Source organism: Pseudophryne corroboree, chromosome 12 (genome assembly GCF_028390025.1).
Source record: "Pseudophryne corroboree isolate aPseCor3 chromosome 12, aPseCor3.hap2, whole genome shotgun sequence".
NCBI lineage: Eukaryota > Metazoa > Chordata > Amphibia > Anura > Myobatrachidae > Pseudophryne > Pseudophryne corroboree.
This window is the reverse complement of record NC_086455.1, coordinates 14,069,462-14,090,007: the sequence shown is the minus strand read 5'-3', so window position 1 is coordinate 14,090,007 and position 20,546 is coordinate 14,069,462. Positions and strand designations below refer to the sequence as shown.

General features: G+C 47.8%; 2 protein-coding genes across 9 annotated transcripts in view; one reads left to right on the top strand and one right to left on the bottom strand.

The window, feature by feature from the left end:
- Positions 1-12,927, bottom strand: part of SETDB1 (SET domain bifurcated histone lysine methyltransferase 1) — a 142,426-nt gene extending 129,499 nt beyond the window's left edge. For 4 of the 7 annotated variants that reach the window (XR_010190374.1, XM_063947043.1, XM_063947046.1 and 1 more), the window contains exons 1-6: positions 12,742-12,927; positions 8,273-8,486; positions 6,551-6,714; positions 4,287-4,324; positions 2,970-3,048; positions 2,168-2,353 (exon numbers count right to left, since the gene is read on the bottom strand). Coding sequence is in view for 6 of the 7 variants with exons in the window: in XM_063947043.1 (XP_063803113.1) it covers positions 2,168-2,353; positions 2,970-3,048; positions 4,287-4,324; positions 6,551-6,714; positions 8,273-8,486; positions 12,742-12,916 (856 nt within the window). In the remaining variant the exon portion in view is untranslated. Of the gene's footprint in view, positions 1-2,167; positions 2,354-2,969; positions 3,049-4,286; positions 4,325-6,550; positions 6,715-8,272; positions 8,487-10,500; positions 10,683-11,662; positions 11,733-12,632; positions 12,704-12,741 lie in introns of those variants that run through there. The other 3 variants (XM_063947045.1, XM_063947044.1, XM_063947047.1) reach the window with 3 other exon arrangements.
- ARNT (aryl hydrocarbon receptor nuclear translocator) overlaps positions 11,451-20,546 on the top strand; it is a 101,243-nt gene continuing 92,147 nt past the window's right edge. The window contains exon 1 of one of the 2 annotated variants that reach the window (XM_063947050.1): positions 11,451-11,568. The gene's annotated coding sequence lies outside the window, so the exon portion shown is untranslated. Of the gene's footprint in view, positions 11,569-11,968; positions 12,265-20,546 lie in introns of those variants that run through there. The other variant, XM_063947051.1, reaches the window with a different exon arrangement.

The following is a 20,546-nucleotide window of genomic DNA, read 5'->3' as shown; positions in this document are numbered from 1 at the left end:
ACCCTGCATATAACAAACTCTCCGTTTCTGCTTGCCAATGATTTGGACGCCCCTGTAGCTCAGTTGCTATATTTGCATTCCTTGCATCTTACGGTGTAGGTCTCAATGAGACCTTGAGGAGTCTGTACACATACTTAAAACAGAAAATGAACAAACCTTGAAGAAAAGATTGTGTTGTTTATAACATACACTGAACATTTTGCTCCAAATACCTGTTAAAACCGGAATACAGGGAATAGCCCATAAGCAGAAGCTTTGTAAGCAAGAGACAATATACAGATGTGTCCTCACACATTTTTGTTGATTTTTTCAGCATGGCGTGGCGTTTTCGCAGGACCACGTACCACCATAAGACCTTTAATATGCAAATAATTGCGAACGCAACTACTATAGACGCTTCTTAACTACGGGTAATGGGGACATAACCTCCCGCTACCCGATCCAATGAAATGCCGTTATGTCCCCCCCATCCGTACGCAGGCAGCGGGTGCGTCCTAGTACCGCTGTCTGCGAGCGCACAGGATCGGTTTAAGTTTAGCAACATGCATACGCACGCCACACTGCATTCCTTGACCCGCGATGCGTACACATCTAGGACAAAGACCTAAAGGGACACATCTGAATGAAGGGTGTCTTCCATGTATGAAATTGGGATTTGACTAAGACAGGGAGCCATGTGACATGTGTCTGTGTTTAGTACATCTGCGGTGATAATGACTTTCGATTCTGAGCGTTATTTGATAACGGGTCCCCCTCAGATGATTGAAGATATGAAGGACATATGTAAGAACTTTCACATATGAGTATTGATTCTTGTTTGCTTATCTTTTTTTTGAATTGCATGCGGTTTTGTTATTAATATGCACCAATAAACTGTATTTCTGTATTTTAACATAATAAAGTACTATGATGGGATTCCAATGCTAATAATCTCTACTGCGTATGGCAGTGGTTCTCAAACTGTGTGCCCTGGGGTACCTCGGGACACTTGCAGGGGTGCCCTGGGTAGGTGGTCGAAGACCAATTCAAATTATTTATAGTCAATGTAATAGGCAAAACCAGTGCTTGTAACGGTCAATCATAAAATATGTGAACAAATGGAAGGAATACTTGTCCCTCACCACACCATAGAACCATAGGATGACATATAAACACAATTACTTATTATTTCTATATTTCTCAATAAGAAACTTTTGGCCTAGAGGTGCCGTGAAAAGAATTCGGATATTCTGGGGCGTAGAGATTCAAAAAAGTTTGGGAACCACTGGCATTTGGTGTATAATATTGTCGGTCATAGCGATTCAGCACCACCTAGTGGTCGGCTGTAAAATCACATTACAAAGATTCCTGCTTTGCATCCATAAGCTTTAAGGGCCGTATACACTTACGTGACCACATGTCGCAGGCGATCAACCCGGCAGCCTCCAGTGGGGCACGATTGCCCAAGATACATCGGATGCGGTCCTTTTGCGTACAGTGTATCTTGGGTGATCCTGGGCGATCCCAAGCCATGCCCCCAGGTCGGACCTGATTGAATGTGCAGCACATTCAATCTGGAGGATCATATCCGACGCTCACGGGAACACCTCCAAAATGCCCGATTTCATCGAAATATCGTGCCGAATGCCCGAAATCGGATGAAATCAGGCATTATTGCTCTAGCGTATGGGGCCCTTGAGATCTTTACTGCTCAAGATCCTGCTACAATATTTACTCTAAGAAGCTCTATACACATCGTCAGCGTGTTATCTTTCTGAAAGTCTCTTATTGAGATATAAACAGTAGCTCTCAGTCCAATTTATGGCTACACCTTGAATGTCCTGGCCCTAGTGAGAGACAGCCTCTTGATGTCTTACACCAGCCACCCAGTCTCCTCCATTCACATCCAATCCCAATTTTCCTTTTGCCCAGCTTAATTGTAATGTTTCTTCTTCTTTATCACAATGCTGAGATAGTCAAGATTTCCACCTTACCAGTGAATACCACCCCAAGGTTTTCCCTGTGGAGACCATGGACCCTGAAGAAGAAAAACCAGCATCCGAGTACTTCATCCCGGTAGGACAGATGCCCTCATTCCCCATAAGCACATAACAGTCACCCTCCCCACACCTCTACCAGACCTCCGACGTTTACTCCAGTACACCACCTCCCAATCTTTAGAACTTACCAACCAGCTGGATGGCGATAAGCGTTCCTTTGTGCCATGTCTTGGTCCTCTTCTTTCCCAGGATACGCATGCCCACAATGAGGTCTCCATCTTTGTTCACGTCATTGGCTGATCCGGCCTGGTTGGAACCAGCCACAGAGCTGGTGGGCGATGATGGATGAGAAGAAAACCGGGTCTGCAGTCCATCTGAAAACCAAAAATGGAATATCCATCATAGCATGCAATGTTTGTCTTTACCCCACGGCACTCCCGGACACATTTATCAGCAAGGTAAGAAGTAGGGGGCAAAAGATCAGGGACACCAATTGTGTCATGAACAACCGGGCAAGCCAAGCCGGCATATTATATTATCCCAGCTTGTGGTCTCCTTTAGTGGACTAAAGCAGCAGCCTATGGTTCCCAGGATACAGTAGCGGACGGTTCAATATATGCAAGGCCAGATAGCTCTGTCAAATGGGTGTCTCTGTGTGGGAACCGTGCGAATAGACCCATCTCGCCCATTGTCATGGCAGAGTACAGTGATGGCTTGAGGTGTGCGGACCGACATGGGAAACCAGTCTCAGATGGGTCTCTTGCTACACCTTTAATGTTATAATTTGGTTTTTATTTTCACCCAAGACGACAAGGATTTGTCTAGCTTAGCACTTACTTAGACAACCAACATGATGGCCATAATGCTGTTAAAACAGAAAAATAAGCTACGACAACACTGTAAAGGTCAAAGGAGTGCAGAACATACATCACAATGAGACAGCAGGACAAGCCTGGCCTGTGAAAGAGTGGAGATAACTGCAGCGTATACCTGACTTCTTACTGACTGCATCCACAAAGCTCTGCACGTCTTGCTTGCACCTCTTCATGGCGGCCATTGCTTGTTTTAGCTGGACAATACAGAAACCAAAACTCAGTAACGTTTTACAAAAGGAACACTTACGGAACATTTAAAAAGGATTAAATCCTCGGTCAGGTAAACCGAAGACAGTCGGCGGCCTAGAATAGAGTTTCAGCATCTGGAACACTGTCCGGATCAGAAGCTGTATCGTGTAGAGAAGATGCAATGAGCAGTTGTGCCCACTTATTTACTGCCACTGGTCAGAAAACACAGCCAATAGTGTTTGCTCACTCGGTCACCAGTGCATCGTGTGACACAATATACCAAGGACATGCGACACACTGAGAGATAGTAAAAAGACAACCTTTCAGACTCAAAAACTAAAAGGTTAGTGGGTCCAGTAGGAGGGGAGAGAAAATCTAAGGCCCCCAATCTGAATCAACACTATGGCCGGGACGTAATGAAGTCCAAGTTCCGCGACCGTGTGGGATGCCACCCGAACGCTAACATTTTTTTTAAAGTGGCAATCGTGTATAGGGCTAAACCATGCCTTGTACATGACTGCCCCTTTAAAAAAAAAAGAGTCTGAATTCGCCCGACATACCGCACGACCGCCGAACTTAATTACATCCCACCCTATAGCAGGATTTTAATTACGGTAAAGCTTTTCTCCGAATACATTGGTGGACGACGACTATGAGGACATAAAGAGGGTTATGTAATAGCCTGCAAGATGCAGGATGTGCGGGAATTCCGACACGTATTCCCAGACTTTTAAAGCGCCAATCATTAAAGGATTGGCGCTTTAAAAATACGGCAATACTCAGCGGAATTCCCGCACAGCCTGCATCTTGCAGGATATTACAAAAGCCCACCAGCCTGTGTTAGGACTTCAATACTCGAGGTATCTTCAGAACGTTTAGGCCCCTCCATATCTGAACCCAGGCAACTTCTCGACCCTAGAAGCTTTGTTACATCTCCCCTGGAGTTCCCTACAGGATGGAAATGCAGGAGAGGGAGGAACTTAAAGAGTTAAAGAGGCTATTTAAAGTGCCACAGTCCTAAAGGAGGCTTTATATCCCCACGGTCCAGAGTCCTCCAACTGTATGAATGAAAAATGAAATTGCCAAATGCAAATCACCCAGACGAAGCAGCTCTAGACAGCACATCCAGTAGATGCACTCTGGTAGTTACAGCGTGCAGTCTCGTGTAACGCAGCACATCGCACCATCAGCAGCTACGTGGTCTGTTCAAGTACACTGAATAAAATTTGTCCACGATACGCACCAGATGTTTTTCTTTTGGAGTCTTGCTATCTGTGTCACCTGAAAAGAATCATACCATTACATTTACTCATGTCTATAGGAAACAGAAATAAAAACACATTTTGGACATTTTAATGTGGAATGACTTGGTTTGTGAATGGCTACAACAGGGAGATATTACAGCACACAGCGATGAAAAACGTCTCCCACCATCAACAGTGAGACGCGTCCATCAGAAGATAGATAGAATTAACTCTAATGAGCAATGGGGGTCATTCAGAGTTGTTCGCTCGTTATTTTTTTCTCGCAACGGAGCGATTAGTCACTAATGCGCATGCGCAATGTCCGCAGTGCGACTGCGCCAAGTAAATTTGCTATGCAGTTAGGTATTTTACTCACGGCATTACGAGGTTTTTTCTTCGTTCTGGTGATCGGAGTGTGATTGACAGGAAGTGGGTGTTTCTGGGCGGAAACTGGCCGTTTTATGGGTGTGTGCGAAAAAACGCTGCCGTTTCTGGGAAAAACGCGGGAGTGGCTGGAGAAACGGAGGAGTGTCTGGGCGGACGCTGGGTGTGTTTGTGACGTCAAACCAGGAACGACAAGCACTGAACTGATCGCACTGGCAGAGTAAGTGTGGAGCTACTCAGAAACTGCACAGAGATGTCTTATCGCAATATTGCGAATCTTTCGTTCGCAATTTTGATAAGCTAAGATTCACTCCCAGTAGGCGGCGGCTTAGCGTGTGCAAAGCTGCTAAAAGCAGCTTGCGAGCAAACAACTCGGAATGACCACCAATATCTTTTCACATGGTGTGGTCACTTCTATCAGTGAGGTGTATGGGCAGCTAATCCTCAGCACTCTTTCTGTACAGTAAGCAGAACTGGTGCGTCTACCCTCTATCAGGTAACTCTCCCACCGCCTCTATTAATGAGCCTGCTCTCCAATCAACCCTCTTATGTGTCCTCCTTAGAGAAGTGCCCAAACTGTGCTCTATGAGGTGTAACTACTGACTTATACACCAGCAGCAGCATTATTTCTCTTTCACCCATATTTACCCCTCTTCTTATTTGCCATTCATATCTGCTGCCTTGAACAGTGAGTGGCTACTCATATTTCTGAATTCAATATTCGGAGTCATCTCACGCCCCTTTCCCACCGCCCCTTCGACCTGGGTTATTGCTGGGTCTACCTGGGTCGCACCTTGGTGTGAAAGGGTCCCCGAAAAACAAAAAAACCCGGGTCCGGTAACCCAGGAATCCAATCTGGGGAGCTTGCAAGGATGGATATGGGACTGGGAGGGACCCAGGTTAAGGAGCACTGTGGATGGGTAACCCAGGTCATCTGACCCATGTCCCATTGACAGCATAGTAAAAGCCAGATCCCCGACGCTTGGAGATGATGTCATATCCAAGCACCAGCAAGACAGTTAACACTGCACCCATGTGCAGTGCAAACGGTGCTGACCCGGGAATAACCGGGGCCACAACCGCAGTGTGAATGGCTTCTGACCTGTACTGAAAGTGTTCCAAATCCCAGGTCAGACCTGGGATTGTGGTTTGAAAGGGGTATTAGTCTGCCCCTGCTAAGGTTCGCTCCCTCAGCCCCCCACTATTTAACCACACTTGTTGCCTTTTATTCCTAGAAGCTTTGTCACTCTGTTGCATTTATTTGCAACAGTATTTATGGAAAAATCTGTTTAGAATGGTCCCCTAGGGTGTCTGAGCATACCCCGAGTCGGGTCATCAGTATGACCCAACATGTTGGAAATCTTCGATCTGACAAAACTGATCGAGGCAATGAGTTGGGGACTTTTTGGCATGTAGGTATTTTGTCAAACCACCAACAAATCGCTGATTATCGGTGTCCGCTGATTGGATCAGCACATCAGAATGGGGAATCGGGCCATAGATGTATGATCCGCATAAGATTGCTGGGTCCTTCCCAGGCCCTCCCAATCAGCTTGCTCCACCATATGCTGAATCTGAACATCTGGGAGAGAGACCTGATGATAGACGAGACTATCCATCTGCCTGTCTTCCCAACACCTACTAGCTATCTTGCTTCCGCTACGCTCCTGTACCATCTCCTGACCCAAACCTCTGACTGCCCTGTAATAAGTGACTGATCTAGTAAGGTCTTCGATGGTAGCTCCTGGTTATACAGACTTTGCTGCACTAAACAAGCTTAGCATTGGAGATTCAGGGGATTACATGGAAGGCAAAACACTTTTTCACCTAAAGCATCCTACCCTTTTGAAGTCATCAACAGCGTGACAGCATCACTAACCTGATCTCACACTCACAACATCGTCGTCGTCATCATCCTCATCCGGGATCTCAATGACTTCCATTGGCTTAGAAGCCGCCTCGTCTTCTGAGCTGCTCTCCTTGTATGTGATGCCCATCTCCTGGTATAGTGTCTTCACCAGCATCTCACAGTTATCCAGAGCCCTGGGAAACAAACAGCAGTCTCAGTGTCTATGAAACCCCAACACAATTATGAATCAGTAACTAGCAGAACCACGTCATGTTGTTATTATCAATACCTGGTTGGCCTAAATACACGTAGGTGGACTCGTTTACTGCGATGCTACTGCACTGCCACTGGTGATAACTTAGCCCCGCCCACAAGTATGAGCCCTAATAGGTAACTCTGACATGTACACTGCCAGATTCTATATACCTGTGAGGTGATTTTTTTTATACAAGAGATAACCCCTATATAGGTTTCGGTTAGGCTTAGTCTGCAGGGTAGGGGGGTTAGATTTAAGCACCACCAGGGAGTGTTAGGGCATCCTGAACGCTGGTAAAACATATCACACCACTCTGATCCCTATGCATTTAGTGTAACTATTCATGATGTACAACCGTTACATAATAAAAATGCACAATAAAAGACACTACATATAAACACATGAAATTATTATTAAAGGGTCATTCCACATCAAATCAAACAGATTTTTGAAAAGAATTCTACCTTACAATCTCTAATTTCAATTAAATATTGTGCAGTAAATACTGCCATTGGTGTAAAGAACAAAAAACAAATCTTAGGCTGGTAAGTACACCGGTTTTGAAGTGGGATGCAGTTAAAATGCCTGCTGTCGGGATCCCGGCGTTCAGGATACAGACGCCAGAATCCCGACAGCCGACAATGCCACCAGCTGGAATCCCGGTCCACGACACCCATAGAGCGGGAATAGATCCTGTGGCGAGCGCAGGGAGCCACGAGCCCGCAGCGTGGCGAGCGGTAAGGGGACTCTTAGCGCTCGCCCCGCTGCCGGCATTCTGGCGGGCGGGATGCCGCTGTCGGGATATTGACAGTATAACGTATCACACCCTTTTTAGGTTACAGTATATGCCTTTGAAGCTGCAAATGTTTTTGTTTATTTAATTGCACTTATAATTTACCTAATTTACATCCTTTTAAACCTCTTTTTATGATATATTACACAGCAGTTTCAACGAAAATGACAAATTTAAAAATCTAAATCTTGATTTTCTCAAAAAGCCAACATTGTAAAATTTTGAAACAATCTCAAAAATTGTTCACACTGTTGATAAATCCCCAAAATTTGATTTTAGGATCATGATGGGATCGATCATCTGCTACAAGAGGCTTCACTTTGGACTGTTTGTTAAAATAATGAAAATGAGAACTATTATTCCTGTTACTTTAATTTATCTCAGAATCGCGGCAGGGGCAAGGTAAGTATACTTACCTTTCCCCAATGGCCCCCAAGCCCTAACGCCACCCCCACCGGCAGCTTAAACCTAATCCTCCCTGGTGGTGCATAAACCTAAGCCGACACTGATGGCCTAAACATCACGCCACAGAGCGACTGACATTTATTTGTTTGAAATTCACCAAAATCATTGTTAAAACAAATGTTCTGCAGTTTTGTAGTAGCGCTTACGAACACTAACTGACAATCTCACCCCACATCTTTCTAATAGGCCACCTGTTTGTCCTAGCTCTAGCACAGCCTGCAGAAGAACAACCACCTACTTGGTAGCATTGTCACACAAACTGTCCACGTAGGCCACCTCATCCTCTTTCTGCTTCACCATCTGCTCCAGCTCCAGTAACTGAGCTTTCCGCTGCTTGACAAACTCGTTCTTCTCCACCTCTTTGTCTATAAACTCGCGCAGCTCCTTCATGGATATACCCAACTCCTCCACCACCGTATTCTCCAGTTCCGTCATCTCCGCCTCTTCCATGGCTACAGGAAAATAATGCAAGACGAGCAAGTTACACAGGCAATTCCCGGAGTCATTCAGATGATATCTACTATAATATAGGCTAATGGCTCCTGAAATAGGCCACTTGTTGTAAGATACCAATACCAGGGGTGATCAAAGTAGAACCTAGTGTTCATTGTAGAACCCTGCACAGTGCCTTTTTCCTGCTTGGGGTGTCACTTCTGCTTTGGTGTTTCTAGCACACTCTGGTTTGTATCTCAGTGCTGAGATAACGAGTGTGCTAGAAGCACCAGAGCAGAGTGACATCCCAGACAGGAAAGAGGAACTGCATGGGTTGTGACAGCTGCAGGGTGCTAGAATGAGCACCCTTATTTATCTTTTTATATTCAGGGCCCTAAATGGTAGAATATCTAGATGAATGCACCAAAGAGCATGCACATACTGTACCATTAACTTGATTAAGAAAAACAAAAACGTTTCTTTCAGAAAATATTGCCACAGCGGGGGTTACAAGGCAAATTCCCTACAGGGAGGTGGAAACAGAGGGAGGCCCAATGACATGAGTATTTGTAATGTGCTACTACTAGAAAGACTTATTAATCACTTATATCATTCCCTGCCCCATCCGAGCTTATAGTATAAATTCCGTACTACTGTACATGTAGAAAAACCTCAAACTAGGATCCATGTTTGGCAGCAACCAATTAAGCTACAAGTTGTGTTTTTGAGAGTTGGGGAAACCAGAGCACCCAGAGGTAAAAACAAAGAAAATACAGGAAGAACACACATGGCAGTACAGGTGGTGTAATGGTTAGTGTTACTGCCTCACTGTACTGAGGTCATGGGTTCCATTCCCACCATGGCGCTAACTGTGTGGAGTTTGTATATTCTCCACATGCTCACGTGGGTTTCCTCTGGGTACTCCGGTCTCCTCCCCCACTCCATGTGTGTGTGTACACACGGACAGACTAGATGGGCCAAGTGGTTCTTATCTGCTGTTGCCAGAAGCCTCCCTGTAAAAAACAAACAAACTCTAAATGAAACTTTTCTAAAGAAGCTCTGTAGAGCTCCCCTAGCGGTGACATTTTCTAAACTGAGTCTGGTAGGAGGGGCATAGGGGGAGGAACCAGCCCACACTATAAAACTCTTAAAGTACCAATGGCTCCTGGTGGACCCATCTATACCCCATGGTACTAATATGGACCCCAGCATCCTCTAGGACGTAAGGGAAAGAGGTTTTTTTTTTGTTATATACATTATATATATATATATATATATATATATATATATATATATACACACACACACACACACACACACACACACACACACACACACATATATACATTAGTGATGAGCGGATTCGGTTTTACTCGGTTTTACCCGGTTCTCAAAACGGCATCTTATTGGCTATCCAAAACACATGACATCCGTGAGCCAATAAGATGCCGTTTTGAGAACCGAGTAAAACCGAATCCGCTCATCACTAATATACATACATACATAGAAAACAGCGCGGTCCTAGACCGGAGGCATATATCAGAATACTCGTACAATATATTCTGTAACAGGTACACTCTTAGTGCTGTCTGTAATAAGACATGTAGAATACTCAAGTGTTTGTAAAGTCTCAGCGCTGTGGACAGGCGGCTTTACAGGGGAGACCTTGCCCTGTAATCCCAGAGACCAGTAGCAGCTATGCTCAGAAGATGGCGCCCAGCGTCTCTGTCATGAACTGAGGGAGAGTGTAAGGCAGCTCCAGGGCGGGAAATCTGCTTGGAGAGGGCGCCCTGGGCCGGGGGAGGGGCTACAGGTCAAGTGCCGACTCCCCTATGCTGGTCCTCACCGCCAGTACTATGGAGCCTTACCAATAGGGGCGTTAGTACACCCGACCTGCACTCCTATGCCCTGGCGGATATAGTAGGGTCCCTGCTCGGTGACAGTGTCCACGCCACACCAGCGTCGCAGTCCGTCTCCCTAGACTGCAACCAGGAACACGATTTAGTGGCGGATGCCACCAGGGGACCCTCTTACCTCCTCCCTTCGTAGCAGCCACGCAAACCAGGAGAGCGTCTGTGACCGTGTGCCTAAGCCAGAGCGTCTCCGCTGCAAGTACCCGGGATCTGAGCCGCGGGAGTATGCGACGCTGCTTGGGAGGTGACGAAGATGCAGCACAGAATGTCACCCTGACATAACAGTGCTGCAGCCCTTGAAGTCTTCTTTTAGCTTTTTCAGGGCTGCCCAGTGCAGCCCGCCTGTGAGTGACCTCTTAAAACTGAGCGTTCAGTGCCTGGAGGCGGGGTTATAGAGAAGGCCCCAATGCATCCTGGGACACTCATAGATTTGCCTGATGGTGCCTCTGGAACAAGATCCGTTCTACACCCCGATGTTTTCCCTGTGGAACACAGTGTACCCCGCTGCAGAAAATAGGATCTCGATAATTACTTCTGACTTAAATAAATGGAAGTCTCTTTACACATTGGCTAGGTCGGATTACAGCAGTGGAGATAAACTACTCTATCCGTTTCAAACCCTCCTTATCTGGATCTCCTCCTCTCCCATGTATTTAAATATTTGCAACACCTCACATCAGCTTTTATTTGGCAGAATAAACGGCCCAGGATTGCTTTACAACTTCTTCAACGATCGTCCTCGGAAGAGGGTTTGGGCCTCCCGAACTTTAAGCATTACTACTTGGCTGTGTGACTCTCCTAACACGTTCTTTAGAACAGCTCTCGTCACTCTAGGGCAGGCATTTTCAACCGATGTGCCGTGACTGGTTGTAAGGTGTGCCGCGGAGCCAGAGCCGCTGCCGCACCTTCAAAACAGTGAGCCCAGGCAGCAGCAGCGCTGGGATCCTCTGGGAGGCTCAGACTCAAGCGCGCATGGGCCGTGACCTATGCCATGGAGATGCAGCGGTGACATCATAGGTCACCCCCCCCCCCCGCATTCCACAAGCCAGGCAGCCCTCCCTCCTGCATCCACACCTGCCCTCCCTCCTGCATCCACACCTGCCCGCGACAGGCACCCACTGCTCAGTGCTCACAGCACTGTAAGCAACCCCCGCCATTGAGGGACAGACAAGGAGGAGGACAGTTGATGGTAGGGGCTAATATTTGTGAGGAATAATGTATGGGGGGGGGAGCAATGAAACTTATTTGGGGAGCAATATATTGTATGTAGGAAGCAATGTAACTTATGTGGGGAGCAAAATGGTTTATGTAGGCTGGGACTGCAGGCATGGCGCCGCGGCCAGGAACTTGAAGCAGCCACTCGGCGCGGTGACCCTCGGCGGGTAAGGGCTGTAACACACACTCCGGTTTTTCCCGGATGGCAAAAAGCCGGACAAACTTTGTCCGGCTTTTTGCCATCCGGGAGAAACCGGCAGTGTCTGTCACACAGGACGGCTTTGAGCCGTGTGTGATGCTGTGCGCATGCGCAGCATCAGACACGGCTTGAGAAAAAACCGTTGTTCGTGAAAGCTCCCCTTCACACACACGGTTTACTGGCTCCAAAGACGGCCCGGCGGCCGCCGGACCTTCCAGTGGTGAGACCCGGCTGCAACCCGGCAGCCGGGCCGTGCAGTGTGAAGGGACCCTAGCCCTCACACTGTTAACTACAATGCCGGCACGGGAAAAGCCGGGTAGTGTGTTTTAGCCCTAAAGCCGGAGTAGCACCGTTACCCGAAACCACCCCACTCCCGGCAACGGTCACATGACCGGAGAGCAGCCATGTGACCGAGGGAAACCGGAGGAGCAGTGCTGCACCGGGAGCTGTCATCAGCCGATGCAGCATCAGGTAACCCCCGAGAAGCCACCACTCGTGCTGGCTTATCAGGGCTAATTACATAACCCCCGGTGGGACAATCAGCCCCGGTATACACGATGATACGTAGCCTAAAACCTGCCTGGGAAAACGACCCACACAATGGTGAAAACTGCATCACTATCGGTTCACTGGATTCTGAGTTTATCGCAATCAAACATCCAGACGTGTGTGTGTGTGTGTGTGTGTGTGTGTGTGTATATATATATATATACACACACACACACGTGTATTTCTATATTCCATAAGGCAACACTGTGACGCAGTGGAGAGCACACACATACAGGGCTCATATACACAGACATGACTGGAGAGGGGTACACTGCATTCCCCCATAATACCGCAGTAAAGCACAGAGGGGACACAGCGAGGAGCCCCGGCCTGCCGGGGAGCAGGGACCACGGGGTAACCGCACACACGGGCCTGTCTCTATGTAAGAGGGCACCGTACCTCCGAATCCTCCCGCCGGTACTTCCTCCGGTTGCCGGGGTGACAGGCCGGAAGTGTCGCAGCTTGCCGAAGAATCTGACCTCACGCCACGGTACGGCGAGGTCAGGGCGAGTGGGAGGGTCAGCGCTTGTGAGGAAAGAGGCGGGGCGAAAGCATACGGTGTGGGCGTGGCCATCGTAGGACTTGGCGAATGAGATTGAGCTGGGCGTGGCAGAGGCGGCAAGAAAAGGCGACTGCCAGAGAGAAGGCGGAGTTATGTAAATATCAGATAGTGGGCGGTGCTGACATGGGAAAGGAGGCGGGGTTAGAGAAGTGACAGCTGTGGCCACCGAGTGAGTGCCAGCATGTATGTAGCTGTGTACTGTATAGGCATACATACTATCCCTTTATATCGGGACACTCATGAATTACACAGGCTCTGGGGCTGGCTTCAGGCCTGCACATTAGCGTTTCTATGGGTTACGGTCGTTAGGTTGACACAACTTAGGTCGACACTCATTAGGTCGACCACTGAAGGTTGACAATGCCATTAGGTCGGCGTGCATTAGGTCGACAAGGCCATGTGCAATGTGTGGGGTGCACATGGGCCCCTGGGTCCAGGGGGGGCCCACACCGCACACATTGCACCCATCTTAATACTTACCTTTCAAAAGTCCAGTGTCGAGCGGTGCGGTCGCTGAAAAAATCACCGCCAAAATGCCACAGCGCATGCACAGTAGCCAAATTGGTCTCCGGATCATGGCGGGCGCCATGTTTCTGGAGACATGTGCAGTTGGAGTCTACAGCGCCGTACAGAAGAGGGGGCCCACTCGGAGGTGCACACGGGCCCCCTCCTCTGTTGAAACGCCCCTGGGCCTGCATGTCACCTGGTTTTACTCAGCCACAGAACTGTGTCATTCATAAAGGGACAGTATGGTCAGCCTACCAATGGGTGCACGCATACATTATACCTTCCTCTCTGCATTGTTGCGCAGAAATCACCAGGAATCGTACGCATGACGCAGCTGCGTCTCCACTGGCGGCTGAAAGAGCGTCACTGAGTAGGGGTGGGGTATGCTTTGCTGGGGATCCCGGCGGTCAGGACACCCACGAGTAGGAATAGTCGCTGCTAGTCGGCATGCCAACTGTCGGGATTTAGGGGGTTAGGGACATAGCCGTCGGTAATGTGACCGGCGATCTCCTGACCACCGGTCACATGACTACATCCCCTGAGTAGTAATGGGGCTCGGTTGGGATTGCCGGCTATGCAGCGTACTCTATGACATGGCGCTGATATGAGCACAATAAACTGAATGATAATAGCTGCCGTTTAACATGAAACATTTATAAGTGGTGCAATAAAAATAATAAACACCAAAAATAACATTAAAAACATTCCGATTTTATTGATTGATTACCACTATGCATACACTATTCTCAATGCAACAATTATCATTATTGGAAGTCTCTTCTGTAACATCTGTCTACTGACTCCATTGTGGACCGTCCCTTTTTCTCTCTCCCTTTCTTGTTGAAGATTGTTGTTATTCTGTAAGAAAATCCAATAAAGATATATTTAAAAAAAAAAAAACATACCGATGTTTTCAATAACAAAAATGACTCCCAATAAAATCTCAGTACAGTAACAACAATGGGCCTGATCTGGAATTGCAGGCAACTCTGAGACAAAGATCGTTCCATCTGTGGTTTTACCATTTAATGCCAGGATTGAAAAGGTTGCAACCCCCCCCCCCCCCACCACCACCACCCGCCACCCCCACCCCTCCATCACGTAACCCCAGTGTCGACTGGGACATGGAGGGCCCACCGGGGAAATGCTGTGGTAGGGGCCCACCATACCTGGGAGTGTAGCTAGGCTCCAGAGAGAATGTGGCCAGCCACCACATTGGTTTGTCTAACCATTAGATCTGGACCCCTTGATAAATATATATAGTAAATACTGCTAGTACATGCATGATAATGTACCAGATGAATCACAGCAATGCACTGTAGAATCTACACCATAGTCCTGTCCATTATTAAGAAAAATATGTATAATGTTTAATTCAATTGCATAGTCTGAGACCTGAGGGGATATTCAATTTGGCCCGCAGAGACATCAGGAGTAAAAACCCCCGATGTTTCTTCGGGTGCTGCGGTCGGGCTATTTAATTCGCTCGGCCGGTAAAAAGTGCAGTTACGCCCGTAAACACGCAGGTTCAGTGAAACCTGTGTGTTTTCGGGTGAAATAGCTCCATTTTCGGTAGAAACCGGGGCTCTTACAAAATCCCACATAAGCCGCGGCACGCGCTGGCTTTTCGGGGCTAATTAGATAGCCCCGGCGGGCAAATTGAATATGTAGGCTGATCCCTAAAGGAGGAGGTGGGGCCCCAGGCAGTGGGGCCAACTGGGGGTTGCCCCTGTGTGCCAGTCCAACCCTGCGTACCCCTAACTAATATACCATATTGCTGGGAATGAGGGCTTCACCCAAGATATAGAGGACACAAAAAATACACTATGGCGGAAATATAATAGGGTGCTATTGTACTAAAGTGGGGCGATTACGGAGTATTTCAGTCAAATTGCAAGACCCCATTTGTAATAGAATACAAGAATAGTCACGCCCGTACCGTTCTCGCCACGACTCACACCGCCCAGACAAAGGCGCGTGGCTCTCCCAAATTTTCCCATCATCAGCATTAAGTGGTCAAGGCTTTTGCAGTCCTGCCATTGTAATCCTATGGAAGGAACGCAGAGGAGCTGAGATGAGATTTGCAACATGTACCTGATAATACCCAAGTTGTCTCTAAAATGATTTGCTACTGCGGACTCAGTGCATCTCAGCAACTAGGAGCCTTGCATAGTTACGTATCTGGTAGCATATATGCGATATATTGTCCTACTGTGTACCCGGCCTCCCTTGTATGCATTTGTGACCTTTGTATTGGGAAGTATACAGTTAGTGAAAGTTACTGGGAGACATACCAATTACATCTCAACAGTAGCAGTATAAGACTTGTCTATAGGATTAGAGCAGGAGTACCTTCCCTTAGCCTCAGGGCCGGATGTAGCCCTTGTGGCGCCTCGGGCAAAAATAGGGGCGTGGCTTCATAAAGGGGCATGGCCCCAGTAGATTTGTGCCCCCGTTTGTGCCCCCAGTAGAGTTGTGCCCCCAGTAGAGTTGTGTCGCTTACGGAAAAAAAAAATACTCATCATCCCCGCTCCTGATTCCCGACCACTGCTGACCTCCGTCTCCAGCCCCCGGCGCCGCTCCACGGATCTATGGGAGAGACGTCATGGCGTCTCTCCAATAGCACACCATAGACACTAGAGCATACTTGCCTACTCTCCCGGAATGGCCGGGAGGCTCCCGAAAATCGGGTGACCCTCCCGGCCCCACGGAAGAGCAGGCAAGTATCCCGATTTGCGGGTCCCCCCTGCCCGTCCGCCCACTTAGTGTGTAAAGTGGGCGGTCTGGGCAGTCGATGACGCGATTCTTGCAGAATCGCGTCATCATAGCCACGCCCCCTGCAGTGTAATGCCGGTGATCGCGGCAATACAGAGTGGGGGCGTGGCTTAACACGGGTGTTCGTGTGGCTCTGCCCCTGTCCCGCCCTTGCTCCGCCCCCATCCCACCTCCGGTCCACCCCCTCCTCTTCATCACAGCCTCCCCTGCCCGCCCTCTGAGCCGACCTGGCCTCTCTCTCCCGCAGAGAGCAGCCAGAATGTCGGTAACTATGCACTAGAGGTCAATTATGACCCCTAGCGTCTATGTGCCGGTCCAGCGATGCCGAGCGGTGCGCGATGACGTCATCGCGCACCGCACAGCAGTGACAGCACAGCACCGGGAGTCACTACCAGTAGCGCATCTTGCCACGGTGGCGGCGCCCTCCGTACGGCAGCGGCGCCCTCCGGAAGGCGGCTCCCCGGGCAAAAATCCCGTGTGCCCGTAGCAAGATCCGCTACTGCTTAGCCTCTGAGTGCAACAGTAATAAGGGTAGGTGCATCCCTGTATCTCTGAGGGGGGTGAGCGATGGAGGTTTTGAATAGACAGATAAAGAAAGAGCTTAGTGTATCTAGTAAAATAGACAAACTGACAAGGAACACATATTTCAGAATGCATTTATTTTAAATACTCAGTATAAATAGTTTTATACATGTTTTAGGTACAGCCTGTTCACAGTAAAATTAATACCGTAACAAATGAATTCCATAGAAATCTACTTGTGCTTCTTCCATTCACATTATTTATACATAATGACCAACATTTTAATGCATAGTTATGTAAATTCTCAGGTTATAGCATTTAAACTGTGTGCCTTAAAAAAATTAAAAAAATATTGGAGTCATTTAATGTATGTATCTAACTATTGAGTTTTCCCTGGTAATGAACTGCAGTTAGATGATTCATAAATGTTGCTGCATACTAATATTGTCCTACAGTGGAGGCAGACATTTTGTGTGGGCCTTCCAAACATTCCGGTTTAGGCAGGACAGTCTGATTTCAGGGCTTGGTCCAGGGGTATTTTAACAGAGGATGGGACCCCTGTGCAGATTCCGGGAGGGCCCCCTCCTCTCCCTGGAGCAGTAGGCTCCGACATTGTTTCACAGTATACTGAGCATGCGCCGGTCTTCGGAAACATGGCGACCACTATGTGTCAGAGACTAATTTCACTACTGCACGTGTGGCAGCCATTTTGGCTGTGATTTCTGCTGTGGCTACAGCGCCTAACGCAGGACTCCGGGAAAGGTAAGTATTCAAACATGGGTGCAATGTGTGTGGTGTGGGCCCCTCTGGATGCAGGGGCCCCTGTGCACCGCACACATTTTACCCATTATAGAAACACCAATGGCTTTGTCCCATACACGGAAACCTCTGTCTCGCTCGTCAGGAAGTTAGGAAGTATATCTGACACTGGTGCACACAGCAATTAAGGAGTGCTAGGGGCGTAAGGGACGGTCTACTGTTTCAAAATGTTAGCCAACCCCTGAGGAGGATGTGGCCCCACCCCTACTGAGACCTGCCACCCAACCTACACTTCCACTATCTTTTCCTATTCAGGGACCGGGGGAAGTTAGGAGGTGTGAATTTACTACAAGATGTGATGTGCCTTAATGCATACCTCCCAACTGTCCCGATTTTCGCGGGACAGTCCCGTTTTTTGGGGACTGTCCCGCTGTCCCACCCGCGGGCCGCAGTGTCCCGCGGTGGGGGGGGCAGTTGGGAGGCTCCTGCACGCGCTGCTCTGCTTAGCAGAGCAGCGATGAATAGACGCTGTGCGCATGCGCACAGCGTCTATTCAGTCCAGACAGAGGGAGAGAGGGCATGCCAGCAGCTCACGGAGCGCTGGGCATGCCCCCGCAGTGACGAAATCGGGGGCGTGGCTCGTGATCGCGGGTCCTCCCGAGAGGCCACGCCCCTTTCCCATAGACTACGCCCCCTTTTCGGGAGCGCGAAGCCGCGCGTGTGTCCCTCTTTACAAGCGGCTAAAGTTGGGAGGTATGCTTAATGATCTCTCAGGTTCCTAGGCAGCTATTAAATTGCATTGTAATGACTGGCTACCTCCATTGTGATAACTGCACGACCACCTGGAGCAATGTACCCCCCCCCCCCCCCCCCCACACACACACACACACACACACACACACACACTTCCCCCAGTGGCTACCCCAGGCAGCCATTTCTCCCAGGGAGTTTGTGTCGAATCTCAGAGCCAACATCTGGAAAACCGGACCAGAGTGACGCATTTTTAGGGGATGATCAGCAGGTGGACCAATGAGAAGCTGCAGTCACAGCTGCACTTCTGATTGGTTGGACCGCTCAGCATCCAATTTAAAATGGTGAAAGAAGAAAAAAAAATGTTGGTTACAGCGCAATTCAGTCTTTAACAGTCAGCCCACCATGATATAGTAAACATTCAGCACCAGTTGCTGGTGTGAAAAGACAATGCAGCCGCACAATGACATATCAGCAAAATGCACTGAATTGACCAACTGAATGGTTTAACTTCCTGAAACATAAATAATATCTAAATAAATTCTAGAAGCAATTCCAAATTGTACTTATACTCTTTGCTTTAAAGCAGTGTTACATAATGGGGGCTTCCTCCAAATGTCACCATGGAAAAGCAGTTCATCCCTCAATAACCTCCAGTAGATGCTGTGCTGGGTTTTGTGCTCTTAAGTCTGATATTGGCGGCTTGACATGGTTGATGATGTTGACAGCTGCAGCAAATTGTTAGGAGCGAGTCCATGAGGAAGTGATGAGTTAATGCTAATCAGCCATCTGTTTGCATTAGTTTGCTGGTACTAAGCGGATCAAAGCTCATTTCTGATTGGTTGGTTGCTATCAGTTATAGCAACCATGTGCTCTCCTTGTCTTGTGCGGAGAAACAAGCTTCTAGTTAGAGGGGTAAGGACTTCCAGTTATGCATCCTAATTAGTCCATAACATTCTTATTGCTGGCTGACCCACGGTCATATCTATCTTGGCATCAGTGTACCCATAGAACGCGGGGTAGAATGGAGGACAGTTGCGGAACTTGTGGGGAAGATATGTTATAACTGATAGGTGGCTTTTTCTTACAACACTTAATAGGTTGGGCACAACTGCTGAGTGCAAGGTACATTCTCATTAGTCCAGGAGGAAGCCTTAGTAATAATTAGAAGATTTTTTTTATTTATTTGTACAATTAAAGGGGTGCCTCGTTATGACAGTACATTGTAGGGACCTTGTAAATATCAGCCAACAGTGACCTCCTTTTTCTAGGCACAGTGACCTCCTTGTTTTAGGGACAGTGGCCTCTTTCTTATAGGAGTAGTGACCTACTTATACTAGGCACAGAGACCTTCTTATTCTTGGCACACACTGACCACCTTTTTTAGGCCTCTTTATTCTAGGCATAGTGGTCTCCTTATAGACACAGTGACCATTTTATTATAGAAGTAGTGGCCTACTTATACTAGGCACAGTGACGTCCTTATTCTAGGCACAGTGGTCTGTTCATGCCAGACACAATTACCTCTTTATGCTAGACATAGTGACCTCCTTATACTAGACATAGTGACCTCCTTATACTAGGCATAGTGACCTCCTTATACTAGGCATAGTAACCTCCTTTTGCTAGGCATAGTGACCTCCTTATACTAGACATAGTGACCTCCTTATACTAGACATAGTGACCTCTTTATGCTAGACATAGTGACCTCCTTATACTAGACATAGTGACCTCCTTATACTAGGCATAGTGACCTCCTTATACTAGACATTGTGACCTCCTTATACTGGACATAGTGACCTCCTTAACTAGACATAGTGACCACCTTATACTAGGCATAGTGACCTCCTTATACTAGGCATAGTGACCACTTTATACTAGACATAGTGACCTCCTTATACTAGGCATAGTTACCCCTTTATACTAGGCATAGTGACCTCCTTATACTAGGCATAGTGACCTCCTTATACTAGGCATAGTGACCCTTTTATACTAGGCATAGTGACCTCCTTATACTAGGCATAGTGACCTCCTTATATTAGGCATAGTGACCCCTTTATACTAGGCATAGTGACCTCCTTATACTAGGCATAGTGACCCCTTTATACTAGGCATAGTGACCTCCTTATACTAGGCATAGTGACCCCTTTATACTAGGCATAGTGACCTCCTTATACTAGGCATAGTGACCCCTTTATACTAGGCATAGTGACCCCTTTATACTAGGCATAGTGACCCCTTTATACTAGGCATAGTGACCTCCTTATACTAGACATAGTGACCTCCTTATACTAGGCATAGTGACCTCCTTATACTAGACATAGTGACC